At 42.3% G+C, this 19,239-nt stretch overlaps 1 protein-coding gene across 2 annotated transcripts in view; it reads right to left on the bottom strand.

Annotated features, from left to right (window-relative positions):
* Positions 1 to 3,120: 3,120 nt before the first annotated feature.
* The window catches only part of TTL (coiled coil protein), a 66,006-nt gene continuing 49,887 nt past the window's right edge, over positions 3,121 to 19,239 (bottom strand). Inside the window, exons 4-5 of one of the 2 annotated variants that reach the window (XM_086493423.1) lie at positions 4,546 to 4,970; positions 3,121 to 3,685 (exon numbers count right to left, since the gene is read on the bottom strand). In XM_086493423.1, coding sequence (XP_086349549.1) covers positions 3,647 to 3,685; positions 4,546 to 4,970 — 464 coding nt within the window. In that variant the 3' untranslated portion in view covers positions 3,121 to 3,646. The remainder of the gene's footprint in view (positions 3,686 to 4,545; positions 4,971 to 19,239) is intronic. The other variant, XM_086493424.1, reaches the window with a different exon arrangement.

The raw sequence follows: 19,239 nt of genomic DNA, 5'->3' as shown, positions 1-19,239 counted from the left end.
AAGACGGCATGTTCGATGAAAAAGAACCTATTCTCACTCATAAAAGCATCACTAGATTAGCGCTTTACTAGATTCCACTCAAACTAGGACATCCTTATATAAAATTGTTACCCAATTGGTTGCAAATGATGAGCAAGCATTAGGCATCATCATTAGAACAATTAACACACATTATGTGCATTCTTTAGATGAATGTACTAGTGATTATGAGGCCTCGAATGTTCTTGTAACTAACGTTGAAGTTAGAGCAAGAAGAGCAAGGTAAGCTTGAAGAAACATTTTGTATAAATAAACCGTGGAGGTTTAAAAGACTTTTCAATAGGCTTAAAAGCATTTTCACATATTACTTAGATTTGATGTGATGTACTTGAAGATGAATAGGTTGTTGTACTTGGACATGATCACACAATCATAGTACTTGAAGAAAAATACGGAACACCTAATTTGCAAGTTGTAGTCAACTCGCTTCAAGAAGAAAAAAGAAAGCAAAAGAAGGATTTTAAGAGTAGTGGTTTACTTTGCTTCATCATCAAAAACCAAATGTTACACTTGTGGAAGGCTAGGAGATTAAGCTAAAGTATATCACAAGAAAAAAAAATGTTACACTTGTGGAAGGCTACAAGATTAAGCTAAATTATATCACAAGAAAAACAAATGCACTCATTGTTACAAGCAGGTCATCCAAAGAAGACAAACATCACCAACAAGAAGAAGTAGACAAAGATTCTGACTATGATATTTGTAGGGCACGTTATCATTATCCACTACCTCACTCTTTTGTATTATTTTGAAAATGGCATGGGAGTGCTTGGCCTTGGTCATTGTCATTGGTTTGAGGGGAGGTTATGGCACCCACGATTATGAGTCAATGTCATTGTCATTGGTATGAGTATGAGTCGGTATGGCACCCATGATTATGAGTCACTTTAAGCATTTATGATTATGAGCCCTTGGGCACCTATGAGTATGAGCCATCTTGACATGGGCTTCTTTTTTACACATTGATATAGTCTAAACCCCAAGGGAAGGTTTGTAGGGAATTGGCTTTAGCGTTGGAACTTTCTCTTATGAGATGATACGATATGAAATGGTAGTCCTTCATATGAGTACACATGAGTATATGAGGCATTGCACATCAATCCAAAATCATCCCCTATCTTCTAGGGTTGACCCCTCTTCCTAGCGATACCTTTTGGGGGCTAATTTACTTGTACTAGCCCAAGAAGCCTAGCTCATGGTTGTAAAGACAACCCTCTTGTACTCACTTTCATCTACTTGAATAATGCAAGCTTCGTTTACTTTTCCATTATCTTGTAATGCAGAAATTATGCTCTCATAGTCATGAATGCTTCTTTGCTCTTCCCTCAAACTATCACACACGACATCTTCCATCACCCACATTAGGCCACCCAAGAGACACGTTGTTGTGATGCCCTAACCCTAAACATTTTGCACTACCATCTATTGCATGGGATGATGAAGGTTGCAAGAGATTGCCAACTAGTCCTAGCATTTAGCACATCAGCCTTTGCACTATCGACAACCATTGAGACCAAATTGAGACATGTCGAATAATACAAATTTTTTTATTTCGCTTTGTTAGCTTTTGAAGCTTCGCCGATTGTGAGCCCTGATAATCATTGCATGATACAAGCTTTTAGACTGTAGGCTTTTTGTTGAATCAAGTCACTCTCCTAAAGATTGGAGTAGTAATTGTGTCAAGTGGTAACACATGCAACATGAATCCTAGATTAGGTAGCAATTGAAAATTTAAAGGCATGCTATGTGTTGAGTTTTAACAAATATTTCTCACAAAACTGATTCCTACATGTACTTATTGTTGCCATTTAATATTTATGAACCACTTTTGCATATACAATGGTTAGAGGATGTTTTGATAGAAACAATAGTACACATACTTATGAGCCTTTCTAGGAATGATATCCATTGTTTGAGAAACTCTTGCCATGCTCACCAATTTTGATGCCATAGGAACGTGATGTGGTTTTCTAACTATCATTGGTTTGTTTAGAATAGCTCCCTTTTTTTATAGATGTGATACTTGGAACATTTCATAAGTAAGAGTGTTATAATAAAGGAATTTTACGGTATGATAACTTATTTCTATAAAAAATTTAGGAAATTTTACCAAAACCCCTCTAAAATTTGTAAAAATTCTAAAAGTACCTCACAAATTTCAAAATTTCCAGATATCCCTCATATTTGACAAGTTCTATTGAAAATCACCTAAAAGCCCTTTAATTTACACCAGAATCCAAAAATACTCCTTGTCAATCTTGCAAACATCTCTAAGTACATCTCCTTTTGCAACTCTTCTCAAGAATAAAACATGGATTCTAGATGGTATGGTGCACTCTCAAGATTAAAAAAAGGCACATTTTGTCTATAACACTTAAAAGCAGACCCTTGTTATTGAAAAAAAAAGTATGAAAATTGAAGTATTCTCAAATTTGCTAAAGCGGAATCTCGGGAATTTTTGAAGTTTATAAGGGGTATTTCGGGAATATCCACAAATTTCAGTCATTCTTTCTAGAGATTATAAAATTTTCTCCTAACATGTGCCTAACATGGAGCTAATGTCTACCAAGAAGGAGCTCATGCAAGGATATGTTTCTTCTAATGTCTAATGCCATATTGTGATAAGTGTATTTTCCTATAGGCAAAGCAAATATGTGATTAGTCTACCTGGAGACGGGTAATGCTCAACACCAAAGATATATTTGAGTAAAAAAAGGAGGTACATATACCACTTCATTAGGCAAGAAAGAACCCAATATCATGAGACAATCCGAGTAATGGTTGTTAGCAACTCTGTGACCACCGTTTTCTGTGGGAGGTTCACAAAACATGCAAAAGTCTTTGAGGATGTTTGAAGCTCTTTCCCCTCGCTCTCTCTTCCAAATATACTCTTTGGCAAAGAAAAAACAACAATTTTAACACTTTCAAGAAATAACTGCAATTTTCTAACCGTATTGCTACATTCTCTCAATTTCGTGGTGGTGTTAGTTAAGGATAGAAATAAATGAGCCGTCATATTTGATAAGCAAATAGCTCACCCCAAAAGCCTGGAAAGGTCATGATAACAAACTTCTAAAGCCATTCTTGTTATCTTTGTCTCATGAATTTTATTTATAAGCAGATACCACCACAGTTTCGACCAATTTTACCCCAAAAAAGCGCGCTCACACACTTGAATAATTGTACAACAAAATCATGCCTGCAATTCTTTGCTCACATTAGTAAATCCTATGACAATGTCTTGGATAAGCACCCCTGCCCATCAAATGTTTCAGACTTTTCTAAAAGCCAGGATTTACAGGGTCTTTAGTGCATCTTTGACGGCCGGCCTGGTCATCCTTACAATGCCAGCAGTCAAAAGACAAGACTGGCCACCCGCATGTCTGTCTATGCACAAAAAACTTCATTTGGGTACTACCTTTGTAAGGTGGGTACACCAAAGTAATTTACATCGCAAAATTTGGAAGGTGCTTTCCTTCGGCTCTGCTCTGAAAAAGTTGTTAATGACCGCTGACATGATTGTCATAAAACAGAGCATTCATGCTTTTGAAGGATGAAAGGAGACCCACCCAAAATTACCATTTTCCATGTCCTTACTGGCTGACCTTCACCTGGAGCCCTCCATGTTCACACTCTCCATTAGCCTCTGCGCACATGGATTAATGCACAAACATCCTTGAGCATGCATTCAGGAAGACTGGACAGACAAATATAAGCAACAGAAAATTACTGCAGACAATTATCATGCATGTGCATAATCAATGTCAATTTCATAAGTGGCTACACTAACTCAGACCAAACCTCAACTGATATCGCCTCGCCTCCACCTGCACATCCCACTTACCCTCACGTTCTCTCTCCCAGAAGAACCCCATCCTCTTCGGCAGCGTTGCCCTTCCCCTTCCCCCATGGGCCACTCACTCATTGGCCTTGTGCTCCATTCCTAGGGCTACCCCATCCCCTTCGGAGCTCACAATCCTTCCACCCTGCTGTCCACCTGCTTGCAAAACTAACATCTTCCCCACCTTGCCCATGGCTTCGTCATATTCCCTCTAACATCGCTTGAAGATGAGGGTCTCTAAGTTGCTCACCCATGCACTTTAAAAAACAGCCCGACTCACAAGCACACAATAACAGGCAGAATCATTCGTATACACAATGACAAACAAGCTCATGCAGCTTGCTAAAGGATGCTAGCAGAATCCCTATTATCCAGGCCAAGGATATTTCCACATAGAATCTGCATCAGTCCCCCCCACCCCAAAAAAAAAGGTCAACCAGTTCCAAATATGGTCCCCAGAAAGTTTCAAAGTTAACAGGACTTTCAGAGTTCCCCAGCTTTCATAGAGACATTTCTGCCTTCTCAAGCGTTTGCATCATTTACAACTAACTAAACAGACCACATTGCTACACACACACATCAAACTATATGTAATGATTGAAAACTTCCAATTATTTTAAGTGAAATTCTAGATGGCCCATAATATGCACCATAATCTTACCAACCTGCCTTTTGCTGACGTAAGGCTGTATGACTTTAATCTTGTCAGGCTTGGATGTCTCTAAGCTTAACGACCTTTCAGCTTCAAACTCTTTTCTTGTCTCTCTTCGGCTCCCGCTCTGCCAAACTCCACCAAAGTTGGGCAGCCAATCTTTATCAACCTGCAATCCTCTCTGCAAAGAATGACCAGCTGCCTCTCTTCCCATTTCAGCTCTTCTCTTGTCAGCCCAGGCAGCACCTACACGCTTTGGATTCCTTGACTTCTTTAACTGTCTTTCCTTACTGCGTGAAAGAGTGGCACCACAATTGGGAAGGGCATGGGCTGCAGAATCCGTCTTGCTTTCACTTGTTTGTAACCATGGTGGAGGGGCTCCACTATGAACGTTGCCATCTCCTGGCCCTGAAGGCAGCCTTATGCAGGTGCGACCTACTTAAAAAACCAAACATAACTTACTTGCAGGACTCTTCCAATATAGCAACACAAACTAAGCACTTTCATTCATTATGTAAGCTTTGTAGCTTCTGTAGAACTGTGAAGCTCTTACGATATATACCAAAATCAGATAAAAAGCACAAGCTAACTTAACTAGATAGTGCAAAGTTGGATAAGCAAGCTGACAATCATGCCACAATAGTTGTGCAAACAAAACATTTGTCCCTGTATACAGCATTACTCTGCAGAATAACAATGGTGCGTGCTTTACAAAAATCTTCACGCGAGACCTAAAAGAACCACGCCTGTAGCCAGAGGACCAGTGTCAAAACTTGATGGCATGGCATCACCATATTGGCCCGAAGAGGAAGAACAGAGCAGACATGATTGGAGCCGAAACCCTGTGCCCAGCTACAAGCAGCAATCTGTAAACATGGCGCAGATCGTGGGCCAACTGTATGGAGGTTGATGTGGCGTCACATGGTGGGTGACATGGCTGAGTGTACGGAAGTTGCTGATGTGGAAATTTTCAAGGACGGGAGCTCAGCTTTGAAAGCGGTTTACTTTTGGATCTTTTGGGGCCACAGTTACTGAAAGCAGCAAACTTTCATTGCTTTTTGTCCTTCTGTAAAGCAGTTGCTAGCAAGGTCCAGTGCCTAAAATTATGTGGGCACGAGTGAGCCATTATCACTCAATGTTCGAGTTTGCTCACCCCTGCAGCTGTAACCATCAACTTGAGCAATAACAAGAAGTACCACAAGGAGCAACTACTTTTAGGGGCCGGTGCATCTGAGTGGTGAACTCCACCCCACTGTGTCTCGTCTTTTGTGTTCTCTTTCATTTAAAATTTGCTGTTTTCAGTCACTTTGTGGTGGTGTTGCTTTGTTCTACCGCCTTTCCAAGTGACTTTCCCGTTTCAGAGACACGTTGAATCAGATCAAGATGGAACTGAACGTAGTGTACCATACAAATACGTATGTACAGTACATTGTACTAAACAATTTGGGTTTTAAGGCACAAAAAAATATGTGCCCATTGTAACAAATACAAAGAACATAATTAAAAAATTTCAAAACATGTGGAGATATCTCTCCACCACACTTAATTGGAGAACATATCCACTCACATCATTAGTTGGAGACTTAGAGACTACGAGTATGGTTACCACTACCTAGATACTATCTTCTACCACAAATAATCAACAACTGCCAAAGGACATTTTCGAACCAATCTTCAATCATCTTCACATGTCCCATGCTCAGTGCACACTCTCAGTATTTATTTGACATTTTCCATGTATATATGAATTTAAGAATATTATACCTAGATGAATCCAGGATAAGTAAGCCCAGATTCACCCTCAAAGGAAAGTGCAAGGGTATAGACGCATGGTAGTCACCACAAGATGTTATAACCATCAGCTCCATCGTGCATAGTATTGAATAAATACTACGATCCCCACTAACATCGTCAGTGCCCAATAGTGGGTGTAGAACTAGGTACCAGCAACACCACACACACACGCTCTTTTTTTTTTGTAAATCGGATTTGATTAATTTACAAGTGGGAAACCTCAAACCGAGGAAAAACCACAGAAAAGAAGAGATACAAAAAGCAGAGCTATATGAGGCTCTGAGGGCTAGAAACAATCAATAGTAAATCTTGTATGCATCAAGAGTAATATCCCCAGCCTCATAAGCGAAATGCAGCGCTTGGCCAAGCAACGGTTTAAAATAGGGAAACAGGGTAACGTCAGTGCCTTGAAACATCAAGAAGTTGCGATGGTGTCAGATGGCCCACAGAACACAAAATCTGACCCAAGCAAAAAAGATTGCAAACTGAGACTGCGGAGACTGTAGCGTCCCAAAAAGCCAAAACCGTATGTGAAAAGTGGCGGAAGGGAAACGGAGCCGAAGAGCAGCCGACACCTGTTGAATGAAGGATCTGGAGCAACAACAATCCCACATAAGTGTGGCACAGTCTCCTCCGCCGCAGGATATCTGAAACAACAAGAAGGCGCAATATGTCGTGTATGCAATGTGCTACCCACAGGTAAAGCTCCCACCAAACAGCACCACAAGAAAATACGTTCCTTCAAAGGAAGATGACTCTGCCAAATGGTAGACAATGAGCGCCTCCACCTTAGGGACGACTTGGAGAGTGACCACAACTGATTACCATGACGCACAATCCACGCATTAGATTGCAGGAGAGCGTAGACACTACCGGCTGAAATGCATTCCAAGCTGACATTGGCAAGATTCCAATTCAAACAGCAGGAGTTTTCATTCAAAGGATGAATAGGTGAGAGATCAACAAGCATGCCACGAAATTCTCGCCAAAGAGGAGAATAATGAGGTCCCGATCCAAAAAGAGACTTCGCAGCAGAGAACGCAAGAGCATGACCGGTGTCATCTACCACCTGATGCACCTGGCATATCCCCTTTTGAGAAAGAAAATATGCTTGACGAAAAGAGCGTTGGACCAAAGTAGAAGAGAAAGCCTTGCTCTAATGTAGGCTCTCCAATTGGAGGGAATTGCCAAGAGAGGATTGCCCGGCATTCCATTCCAAATGCAACATGATAGCCTTCCAATCAACAATAAGAATGTGCCCTTCAAGCTTGCAAAAAATGACCTCCCAATAGGTTGGCTGCCAATGACCAAAGGATGGAGTGACAATATGCACACACAGATGTGATACCATAAGTGACCAAGGTTGTCGATGTGCCACCAAGACCGGCAATAGGGTAGCTTTCTGAACCAAAACATGACTACGAAAATCCAAAATATTCAGCCCGTCAAGGCGCTTGGGAAAACGCAACTTGTCCATAAATAACAGCTGAAGACCCCTTTTTGCGAGCTGTGGTACGCCAGAAATGCTCCAAAATAGTAGACATAAGGGAATGCAAGCATGACCGAGACCATGATAACAGAGGTAAGTAAAACTGCACATAAGCCATAAGAATGCACTGGACAATCCTAAGTCGCACATGCAGAGGCCAAGTGGACAATTTCCAATAGTTTAACTTGGAGTACAAACGTTGGAGCACCCAATCCGTTTTCTGTGAAGCTGATGCATTCCAAGCGAGGGGATAACCCAAATGACGAACTATGACGTGTGGAGGAACAATCTCCCCTGGCCACAACACCTTATGCCAATCATACTCATTCAAAGGAAGCAGCTTAGATTTACGGAAATTAACTTTGAGGCCTGCCGCCAATCCAAACAAGTGAAGAGCATGCATAATTTGTTCCACATCATCATAGCGGTTACGAGGCATAAATAAAGCGTCATCTGCATAAGCCTAACCAACAAAGTGTTGCCCAGATGGTAATACCAGGCCATGCAATCTACCGGTAGAAGTCTAAACATCCAAATACATAAGCAGGGGGTGAGTGGCGATTGCATAAAGCAAAGTGCTAAGAGGACATCCTTGTCTGACAGACCATCCCAAAGGCCAAGAGTCTGTGAGAAAGCCATCCAACAAACCTGCCGCAGTACTATGTGCATATAAGAAAAACACAAGACAGGAAAGCCTAGGCCCAAATCCCAACTGACACATGGTGTCTGAAATGTAGTCCCAAAGAATAGTATCAAAGGCCTTTTCAATGTCAACCTGCATGACCAATACATCTTGCCGAGTGTATTTCGCATATTCCATGCCAATGATGACATTTGCCAGGTTTTCAAAAATTTGACAGCGAGGAATGAAGCCATATTGAGATTGATGCATGCCATCATACAGAAAGCCCTTAATGCGATTAACAAGCATTTTAGCCATCAATTTATATACCACAGGCATGAGCGTAATTGGCCTTTAATGAGAGAACTCCTCACACAACGCATGCTTGGGTATCAACTTGAGCAAGCCTTCTTTTCAAGAGGCGGGCAATGCTTGCCGTTCCCAGGCCGTATTCATCATGAACAACAAGGGCACCTTCAGGTCATCCCAAAACGACAAGAAAAATTCCACAGTAAGACCATCCCAACCGGGAGCTTTCCAACGACCCAAGTCAAGCAAGCTGGCATACAATTTCGACTCAATGAAAATGGCTTCCAAGTCTTGAGCCTGTTGTAGTGGAAGAATGGGAGTAACATGCGATAGGAACAATTGACATGCCTCTCAAGCTTCCCATGTGGGAGGTAAGCGAGCCCCAAAGAGCTTGCCATAATGCGAGTGCAGAGCATGTGCCAACGCTGATAAGGAAGAGGTCCATTCCTCGGATGGAAGTTAATTCTCTTGATAGCTTGCGACTGCCGAGAATGATGCAAGTGTTGGAAGAACTGTTTCGAAGCACAGCCTTTATCAATAAAAGCCTGTTGGCGAGCGCGAGTCTACCACTTGGACAATTTCCTCTCATCATTATGACGTAACATAGTGCGGGCAGAAAGCAACTCGATCAACTAAGTCTCGGTAAGAGAGGAAGTGTTGGTCAAATGCATCAACCTTCGACAAGTATCTTTTGCCTGCTTAACCTAGTCCCACAATGGTGACGAATAAAACGTGCCATAATATTGGACAACACATTGAACGCGCACATGTGTCACAAGACGGGCACCACGTGCCAATAGAAAAGAACAAACTGAACATATTTTTAGCACTTCAATAACAACTGAACTGAAAGAGAGACGACACGCGAAACGAAGTGGCGGAATTCCACCCCAGAGAGTATTGGCCCCAAACCTTGGCGCCCCTTTCGGTATTTCTTTATATTGCATCAACAGAGTACAAGCCGGTACTCCAGACTCTGCACCTTCTCCAGGAAGCATGCCAAAGAATGAGCCCTAACCTCATATTTGAAGGCCCTTGGCCTGAAAAGCAGTTACAGTAAAAAGCCTTTAAAACTCAAAAGCTTCTGGTCCAAAAGCAATGCCAAAAAGCTGCCAGCGCAATTTACGAAAATCCGTACAGTCCTATCACGTCAACACCGCCAACGTGAAAAGCGAAAATCCGTATAATTCTGCCACGTCAGCAACCAGCATAATTTCCGGAACTTTCATATAACTACCATGTCATCAGCTTTACGTGAGTGTGTGTGTGTGTGAGTCCTGCTTTATTTTAATCCCTTTATGTCAGTGGGGCCCCATCGGACAAGGTCCCCATAAGCTGGTAGAACTTCTTCTTCTTCTACTACTTGTTCTTCTTAGGGTTTAGGCCCCTTGGCCGACATCTGCAAGTTGGCTCTCTTCTTCAAGGCTTTGACACGTCAACAGTTTGTGACATCTCCCCTTCTTGAAAGAGAGTAATCGTCCGCGATTACAACATATCTGCAAAGCAACTCAAGTTAGCTCAAAAACTTCCGAGAGTCATTCCGAGGGTCATTCCAAGGGACAATCAATTTGCTCTTTTTGTTAAGGAGTTAGCTTCTCCTTTCGTCTTTTGATCAAGGAGTTAGCTTCTCCTTCCATCCAGATCGGAACTCTTGATATTTCTGCTACTTGTTCTTCTTAGGGTTTGAGCCCCTTGGCCGACATCTGCAATTTGGCTCCCTTCTTCAGGGCTTTGACACGTCAACAGTTTGTGACAACATGTGTCCGTCTCAAGATGCATCTATGAAGTCAAAGGGGATGATTTCCCCAATCGTAGAGCGGAAAAGGTCATGCTTAAGATAAGCATTATTGACATGCAAAAGACGCTTCCCGGAAAGGGAGCCATCAGCAGAAAAGGATCCAAAGCGCAATTTCAAATAAATGGGAGCATGATATGAGAGGCACAGGGTATAATCAATCCTCATGTCACATACAAAGTCATCATACTACTACATATTGGAAAGATACCGACGATCTAGTCGAGCGCGATACATAGCCTGAGCATTATGTTCAAATGTGAATCCCATCCGCATTCAGAATAGACCATAAATCCAAACCATGACAAGTCATGATTGGCGTTCCACATGAAGCATGTGAGAGTGCCCAATAGCATTATTAAAATCCCCACAGAGAAATGCATTGGAACGCCAAGAATACGAGGAGACTGCACTCCACAACCATGCTTGATCAATAGACGTTGTATATGCATATAATCTCCCGAATTCAAATACTTCCCCGTTAACAATACATTGGACATCCATCCATCTCCCATCTGGGTCATTGAAGACCAGAGTCGGGAAGAGCTCATGCCGAACGATCATAAGCACTCCAGAAAAACTAGTTGTTCTTGCATAAGCTATCCAATAACCCGCAAAATAGGAAGTTTGTCCGGTAAAATGGTGCTGGTTATGCTCTTGAAGAACAACTATGTCCGCCTTACATGTATGTACATAGTGCCAGGTGAGTCGCCACTTGTTGTGGTTGTATAACCCCTGCACATTATATGAGATGCAATTCAAAGAACTATGCATTCTGTGAAGTATATACAGTGGACGAGGAAACAAGAAAAAGAGACTCAAGCACTGGTGCCCATTGGCACATCCTCATCTGCAGTGGGCACATGAGGTGGCGCAGCATAACCTGGACTAGGGGTGCTCAAGACAGGGGCACCTTGCAATGAAGAGGCTTCCCCTGCAAACACTTCTTTGTGGGAACAAACAACTTTATCCCAGGCCTAAGCCAAAGAAGTGTTATCATTACAAAGGAGTTTTTTCTGAGGGACATTCTTCAATGGGGGCACATAGTTACGAGAAGATGCCAAAGTGCGGGCTTTAACGGTTTTCTTCGACACCAGCCAAGCCTGAGAAGCTGCACCCTGTTCTTTGCCTTTATCATCAACATTCGGAGAAGCAAGAAGCGGCTGCAATTGTGCTCGCTTTCATTTGCCTTTAGTCGTCCTAACCATGATGGTGGAAGCCGACGGACCTTTGATTAGTGGCTCGCCAGAAGATTTCAGAGCTTGTAGAGACAGAGCGGAAGGGACAGCTGAAGGAGGTGGCTGCAAATTTGGTTCCGAGCATTCGGACTGCATATGGCCAAATTTGCCAAAGCGGAAGCAAGAATTTGCAAGCTTACCCCATTTGAGTTTGAACGAGCGCTTTCCAGCCACTGTATCGCCCGAATCAACCGAAATGTATGTTGGTGTAGGGATGTCAGTGTCCCACAAAATACAAAAACGATTTGTGTTGGCATCCAACTTAGGAGGGCAAATGACTCTGCCCAACTGAGCAGCCCCCAACAAGGGAAGAAAATGACGCCCAAGTACGAGGAAAATCCACCACCTTGACCCAAACAGGACACTTATGACGAATAAGACGGGTAATCATTGGTGAGAGCCCAAGGCAATACATGAGTCATTTGCCTATTGAAGAAAAGAGGAGACATTTCGAGCAAAGCATCTCAAGCATCCATGTCGGCTAGCAATACTTCATAAAAGCCTCATGCACCCAAGTAAACTCCCCGGGCTGCTTGCCATTTGAGCAGAAAATCAACCCATTGGCCAACATCTTGAGCCGTAGGCATTTTCCCGGGGAAGAAGAGAATCACTTCGTTCAGGGCATATCAAGCAACAAGATCCATAAATATGGATCCTGTACAGGAATGCGCACTTCCGTGACACGAGCAAGGCCTTCCCAGGCTTGTCTTGCATCTTCAAAGTCCTCATGAAAACATTCCTTGATTAAGGTAAAAGCATCCATAGCCAAGCTTTCCATGGCTTTCCGGCGCTTGTATATACACTGTTCAATGAATTCCATGTGAAACTATCACTACGCTTTCCACACCTATTGTACAAAATTCACATTGCTCCTGTAAATTCTTTCTAGAAACGCTCTACTGTACACACCTTCTTTGAGAATCCTCCTACTGCACACTTTTAAGAAAAATCTCCTGCTGCAGACAGTAGTAACAAAAATCTCTGTCGTATACACACTTCCTTAACGTGCTATACACACTTTTATGAAACAAGACCTGCTGCAGACACGCACACACAGACCCGCGCACGCACGCGCACAAACGCAGGTCTGCCAGAAGTTGAAGTTTGCCCGACAAGGACGTGTAGAGGTAGAGTTCGTGGTGGGCAGGAGAACAGGTAGAGGCTCGCAGGTCATGGAGGAGCTTGCGAGGGCAGAACGACGCACCGAGTAGCAGTTCGTGCAAGGGCTCGCGCTCGTGCAGAGGTTTCACCACACCCACTCTTCACACCCTCTTTTTGACACACACACACACACACACACGAACATACACCAATACAAAGATCTGAATCTACTACACAGCTTGTACAAGTTGTACTGCATTATGAAGATTCAAGAATTGTTTAAGAACCAGAGTGTATAAACTGTGGGATTGTGCCTAAAACAATTGGTTATTCTCTAAAACCTTAAGCCTAGTGAAAGTAACCCCAAAAGCTACATTTGGCCCCAAAACTCTGGAATTATATTATATTATAAACACACACACACACACACACAGCAAGTACGGTCTGATTTGTACATATGGATCCTTGTATGGTATGGATGTAATGTACGTTAAGGCACATCAAGATCCTGTCTATCTTCAAAGACACAGCTAGGGAAGCCGAAGTCAACCTGCTCATGGAGTATCTTCTTACTTATTCTCGAATCCACGATCTGCAAAACGCATGAAGGTTCGATTGGTGATGTCAAAAACTGATGGCGTGGCATGGTCTATCTGGTTAGAACCCAGCCGAGGGACCTAAACTTTAACAGAAAAAGCACAAGAAGTTCTTACCAACTTGCAAATTCTGGCCGAGTGGCCCAAAGAGGGTTAGGGTTAAAAAACTAACCCTACCAACTTACCAGAACCTGTTGAGAGGCCTAAACCCATTAAAATAAATAAAGGAAGCCAGCTTGCAGTTTTTAAAATGATGACATGGCAGGCTATACAGACATGCCTGGATTTCGCGATGACAGTTGTACGGATTACCACGTTTTGTGCTACTGCCCAGAGGGCGCCAGATTTTGAGCCTCTTGCTTTTAGAATTGATGCTTTTCATGTAACTACTTTTGGGATAGGCCAAGTGTAGACATGTAGTAGTGTTAGTGTGTATACGCGCTTCACCAGGGGCACTTTTCTCCCACTAGGTTTTTCCCCCTGGACATCTGGTGTGAAAGGACACCTTATCTCTTAGGGTTTCATATAAGCTTTGTAGCTTTGAGTTTGTATATACACTATTATTCTAATACAGAGAGAGAGAGACTATAGAGATCTCGTACGCAAGCTCTATGTCTTCTCCTTCTCCATCTTCTTCCTACTCTGAGTTGCTGTCTTCCTTCTGTTTCCTGTTTCATCATCTTCAACAATTGGTATCAGAGCAAGGTGATTTCCAGAACCTCTACCTGCGTTTTCGCGTTCGCGCGCGCAATCGCAGTTTTCAGGCAGTTTTCGGAAAATTTGCTCGTGGGAGCATCCTCGACGTTCCGGGAGTATTCTGACCGGGCGACCCAGGCGACCTGAGGTTTTACCCCCCTTTCAAAGTCGTTTGAGCCCTTGGAATTTTGTTCTAAGCAGCGTAGCAGAAGTTACTTTTCGGAGGCGTTTAGATCAAGAGGGTGTGCTTTTTGACAGATTTTCTTCAGATAAACAGTTCTTTTGGGAAGCAGCTTGTCTTAGCTTTGTGCTAAGATTTTGTGTAGATTTTTGCTTGGATTGGAGAGGAGATTTGTGAATCTCTTGGAGGTTCTTTTGCTCTCTTGTGTGCATCCACAGTATGGCTCAATCTATGGAGAAAGAGATTTTTGGTGCGTTTACATCCGAAGACAAATTGGATGGTACCAACTATTCTCTTTGGTCTTTTATGGCCAAAAATGTTTTGGTTGGTAAAGGATTGTGGGATTATGTATTTGGAGATGAAGTTCGTCCAGGTAGCATTGCACCTGCCATGCCTGGTCGTGGTGCAGGACCCTCACAAGTCACTCCAGAGCAAAAGAGATGGGATACTAAAGATGCACAAGCTATGGCTGTGATTGCCTTAACCATAAAGAGGACAATCACACCACATATCAGATCTTGCAGAACTTCTGAGGATGCTTGGAACACTCTGCAAGCTATGTTTGGAGGAAGAAACGCTGCCAGAATAGAGTTTTTGAAGAAACAACTTGACAAAATACAAATGGACGAAGGTGACGATATTGTCGAGCATCTTACAAAAATCAGGGATCTTAAAGAGCAATTGCTTAGCATTGATGAAGTGATTCCAGAGAAGGACTTGGTTTCCAAAACACTCAATTCACTACCACCATCTTATCTGACTTTTCAGACTTCTTTGACTCTGTCTTTGCGAGCTAATCCTGAGCCTCTTCATTTTGAAGAGTTAATGGCTTTGCTATTGCAGGAGGATCAATCACGTAAGAACAAGTCTTTACAGGTGGATGGTATGGATCATGCTCTTGTTGTACAGAACAAAAACAAGGGTAAAGAGAGTGCTCATTACTCCAAGTCTAGTGCAGGACAATCTTCAGAGAAGTCTAAAGGTGATTCCGACAAGTCCAAGAAGAAAGGTAAATGTCACTACTGCAAGAAACCTGGTCACTATATTAGTGAATGTAAAAAGCGAATTACTAAAGAAAAGAAGAAAGAGTCAAGTTTGGTTGTTTCAGCTTCTGGTGATTCTTCTACAGCTAAAGAAGAGTCTGCAAACTTTGGGCAGGATTCTTATGCTTTCGTAGTATGTTCAGATTTTTCTGCTTACAGTGTTGACAAGACACAAATGATTTGGTACTTTGATAGTGGTGCATCCAGGCATATTACTTCAAGGAAGGATTTGTTTTGTTCATTGGATGCAGCTCCAGCAGGAAAGAAGGTGACTTGTGCAAATAATGCTTCTTATCCAATCAAAGGCGTTAGTAAGATTTTGATTACCATTTCAGATGGTTCAAATTTATGCTTGCCAGATGTCTTATATGTTCCAAGGATCAAGAAGAATTTGTTGTCTGTATCCTCTCTTGCAAAAAATGGTCTTCAGGTCATTTTTGAGGATGACAGATGTGTTGTACGAGATCGAGAGAATGGTTATTCTCTTATCACTACAGGTACGCTGGAAAATCGACTATTTGTGCTAGATCGTTATGAATAGCAGATTCAGGTATGTATTGCAGAAACAAAGACTCAAGCAATGCAGGATGCTGAGTTGTGGCATGCTAGATTCGGGCATGTTAGTTATGGCAGTTTGATGACTTTACAACGTCATAATATGGTGCATGATTTGTCTTTATTGGAGATGCCACCAAGACATGTATGTGAAGGTTGCGTTCTTGGAAAGATGCACAGATTTGCATTTTCGCAGGATGGTTCAGTTAGAGCGACACGAAAGTTGCAGCTTGTACACAGTGATGTATGTGGTCCTATGAGGACGCCATCTATAGGAAACAGCCTTTATTTTGTGACCTTCATTGATGATTTTTCCAGGTTTTGTTGGGTGTATCCACTCAAAGCAAAGTCAAACGTGTTTGCAATTTTTCAACATTATGTCGCCATGGTTGAAAATGAAACAGGTTGCAAAGTACAGACTCTTCGTACCGATCGAGGAGGTGAATACATGTCAGGTGCATTTAAGGACTTTTTGGGAAAGAAAGGCATTAAACACCAATGCACTATGCCATACACAACAGAATGGTGTTGCAGAAAGGAAGAACAGGTCTTTAATGGAGACGGCTAGATGTATGCTCAAGGCTAAGAGTTTGCCTCATAAGCTATGGATGGAGGCAGTTGCTTGTGCAGCATATGTTTTGAACAGGTGTCCTACTCGTGCCTTGAAGACCATTACTCCATATGAAGCTTGGTATGACAGAAAACCTTCAGTCAGTTATCTTCGTGTTTTTGGTTGTCTTGCTTATGCTCACATCCCTCAGCAGTTACGTGGGAAGCTTGATGATAAGGCAATCAAATGTATATTTGTGGGGTACTGTAGTGGAAGTAAAGGTTATAGACTTTACAATCCTGCTACAAACAAGATTTTTGAAAGTCATGATGTAATTTTTGCAGAAACTACTGCTCAACCTATGGTTGCTTTTGATGTACCGCATATGCAGACACATGATGTATTTGAAGGTTTGCTTCCTTCTTTTGTGGAGAATCAAGAATCACAATAGGTTGATAATCTTGATCAATCTTTTGATCAGCATGTGACACCTCATGATGTAGAGGAAATTGTGCGTGAAGAGCAAGAAGTTCTCAGGGAAGAAAGAACCTTGCCTAAATGGGTTCAGAAAACTTTGCAGGATAGCAAGTTAGATGCACCGTTGCCACGAAATACACGTGCTGGTACTACTTTTGGTAGAGAGCAAGTAGATTTGGCTTGCTTTAGCACTCTTTGTGATGCAGATGAGCCTGATTCATTTGAACAAGCTTTAGAGTGTGTTCAGTGGAAAGATGCTATGCAGCAAGAAATTGATTCTATTCATAAGAATCATACATGGGATCTAGTGGACTTGCCTACAGGTAAAAAACCTATTGGTACAAAGTGGGTTTTTAAGGTAAAAAGGAAACAAGATAGTACTGTTGACAGGTACAAAGCAAGGCTTGTGGCAAAAGGCTATGCGCAACAGAAAGGCATAGATTATGATGAAACCTTTGCTCCTACTTCTCGTGCGTCCACAGTTAGATCGCTAGTTGCAATTGCTACTCATCATGGTTGGAAAGTGCATCAGTTGGATATCAAAACTGCTTTTTTGAATGGTGATTTGCAAGAAGAAGTTTATGTAAGTCAACCAAGTGGTTTTGTTGTAAAAGGTCAAGAGCAAAAGGTATGTAGATTGCGTAAAGCTTTGTATGGTCTCAAACAGGCTCCAAGAGCATGGTATGAGAAGATACATACTTATTTGACTGGCCAGGGATTTCAGAATAGTCCAACAGAAAGTACTTTGTATGTCGAAAAGAGAGATGGAGTTCTCATTATGCTAACACTTTATGTGGATGATATGCTTCTTACAGGCAATACTGCAGATGAAATTGAAGCGTTTAAAGATGCTTTGAGAAAAACCTTTGAGATGTCTGATCTTGGTTTGCTACATTATTACTTGGGTATTCAGTTTGTGCAATCAGAGGATGGCATATACATGCTGCAGGCAAAATATTTGCATAAAATTTTGGACAAGTTTGGTATGCAAAATTGTAAACCAATCTCTACACCCGTAGAAACTGAATCAAAGTTGAGCATGCACGATGCTGGAGAACCTTTTGATGTACATACTTATGCAACAGCGGTTGGTTGCTTGATATATTTGGCAGGCAACACTCGTCCAGACATTCAATTTGGGGTTTCACAAGCAAGCAGATTTATGCACAACCCAAGTATGCATCATTGGCAGGCCGTGAAGCGCATACTTCGTTACCTTTCAGGTACCCCTAATCTTGCCATGTTCTTTCCAAGGGGGGATATGTATGGAAAGCACAGTTCTATGCAGCTTCTTGGTTACAGCGATTCAGATTGGGCTGGTGATTTTGACACACGACATTCCACAAGTGGCAATTGTTTTTTCTTGGGAAATGCATGTATATCTTGGCTAAGCAAGAAGCAACCCACAGTGGCTACATCAACTTGTGAAGCTGAGTACAGGGCAGCTTTCACGGCAACAGTTGATTGTGTATGGATACGCAGGTTATTGGCAGATCTTTGTGAGTGTCAACAGGCACCCACTACCATTTTCACTGACAGTTAGAGTGCTATGGCAGTTGCAAGGAATCCAGTATTTCATGCAAGAACAAAGCACATAGAGGTTCACTACCACTATGTCAGGGAAAGGCTACATGCAGAGGAGATCACACTAACTTACTGTCCTACACAGGATAACATTGCAGATCTATTTACGAAGGCGTTATCACGAGAAAAGTTTGAAGCTTTCCGAAAAGCTTTGGGCTTACTCTCATACACATGATGATCTGCTACCTTGTACGGATTCACACTATCACTACAGGGGGGATTTGTAGACATGTAGTAGTGTTAGTGTGTATACGCGCTTCACCAGGGGCACTTTTCTCCCCCTGGACATCTGGTGTGAAAGGACACCTTATCTCTTAGGGTTTCATATAAGCTTTGTAGCTCTGAGTTTGTATATACACTATTATTCTAATACAGAGAGAGAGACTATAGAGATCTCGTACGCAAGCTCTGTGTCTTCTCCTTCTCCATCTTCTTCCTACTCTGAGTTGCTGTCTTCCTTCTGTTTCCTGTTTCATCATCTTCAACACCAAGGGCCTTCATAAGTGTGGCGAGGCCTCTCCTCTTGGCAAATTAGGTTGGGAGCAGCACTACGATAGAGAAGACCCTCGAACATTGTACTCTTGCAAAGTAATAATAAAGAAATATCGCCAGTCTTTTGGGCCAATGCGTATTGGCTCTGAACTCCGCCATGCCATGTCAACTCTCCACTTCTCTTG

Source organism: Adiantum capillus-veneris, chromosome 21 (genome assembly GCF_014529385.1).
Source record: "Adiantum capillus-veneris isolate H3 chromosome 21, ASM1452938v2, whole genome shotgun sequence".
Taxonomy (NCBI): Eukaryota; Viridiplantae; Streptophyta; class Polypodiopsida; order Polypodiales; family Pteridaceae; genus Adiantum; species Adiantum capillus-veneris.
The sequence above is the reverse complement of the archived record's forward strand: the minus strand, read 5'-3'. Positions and strand labels throughout refer to the sequence as shown.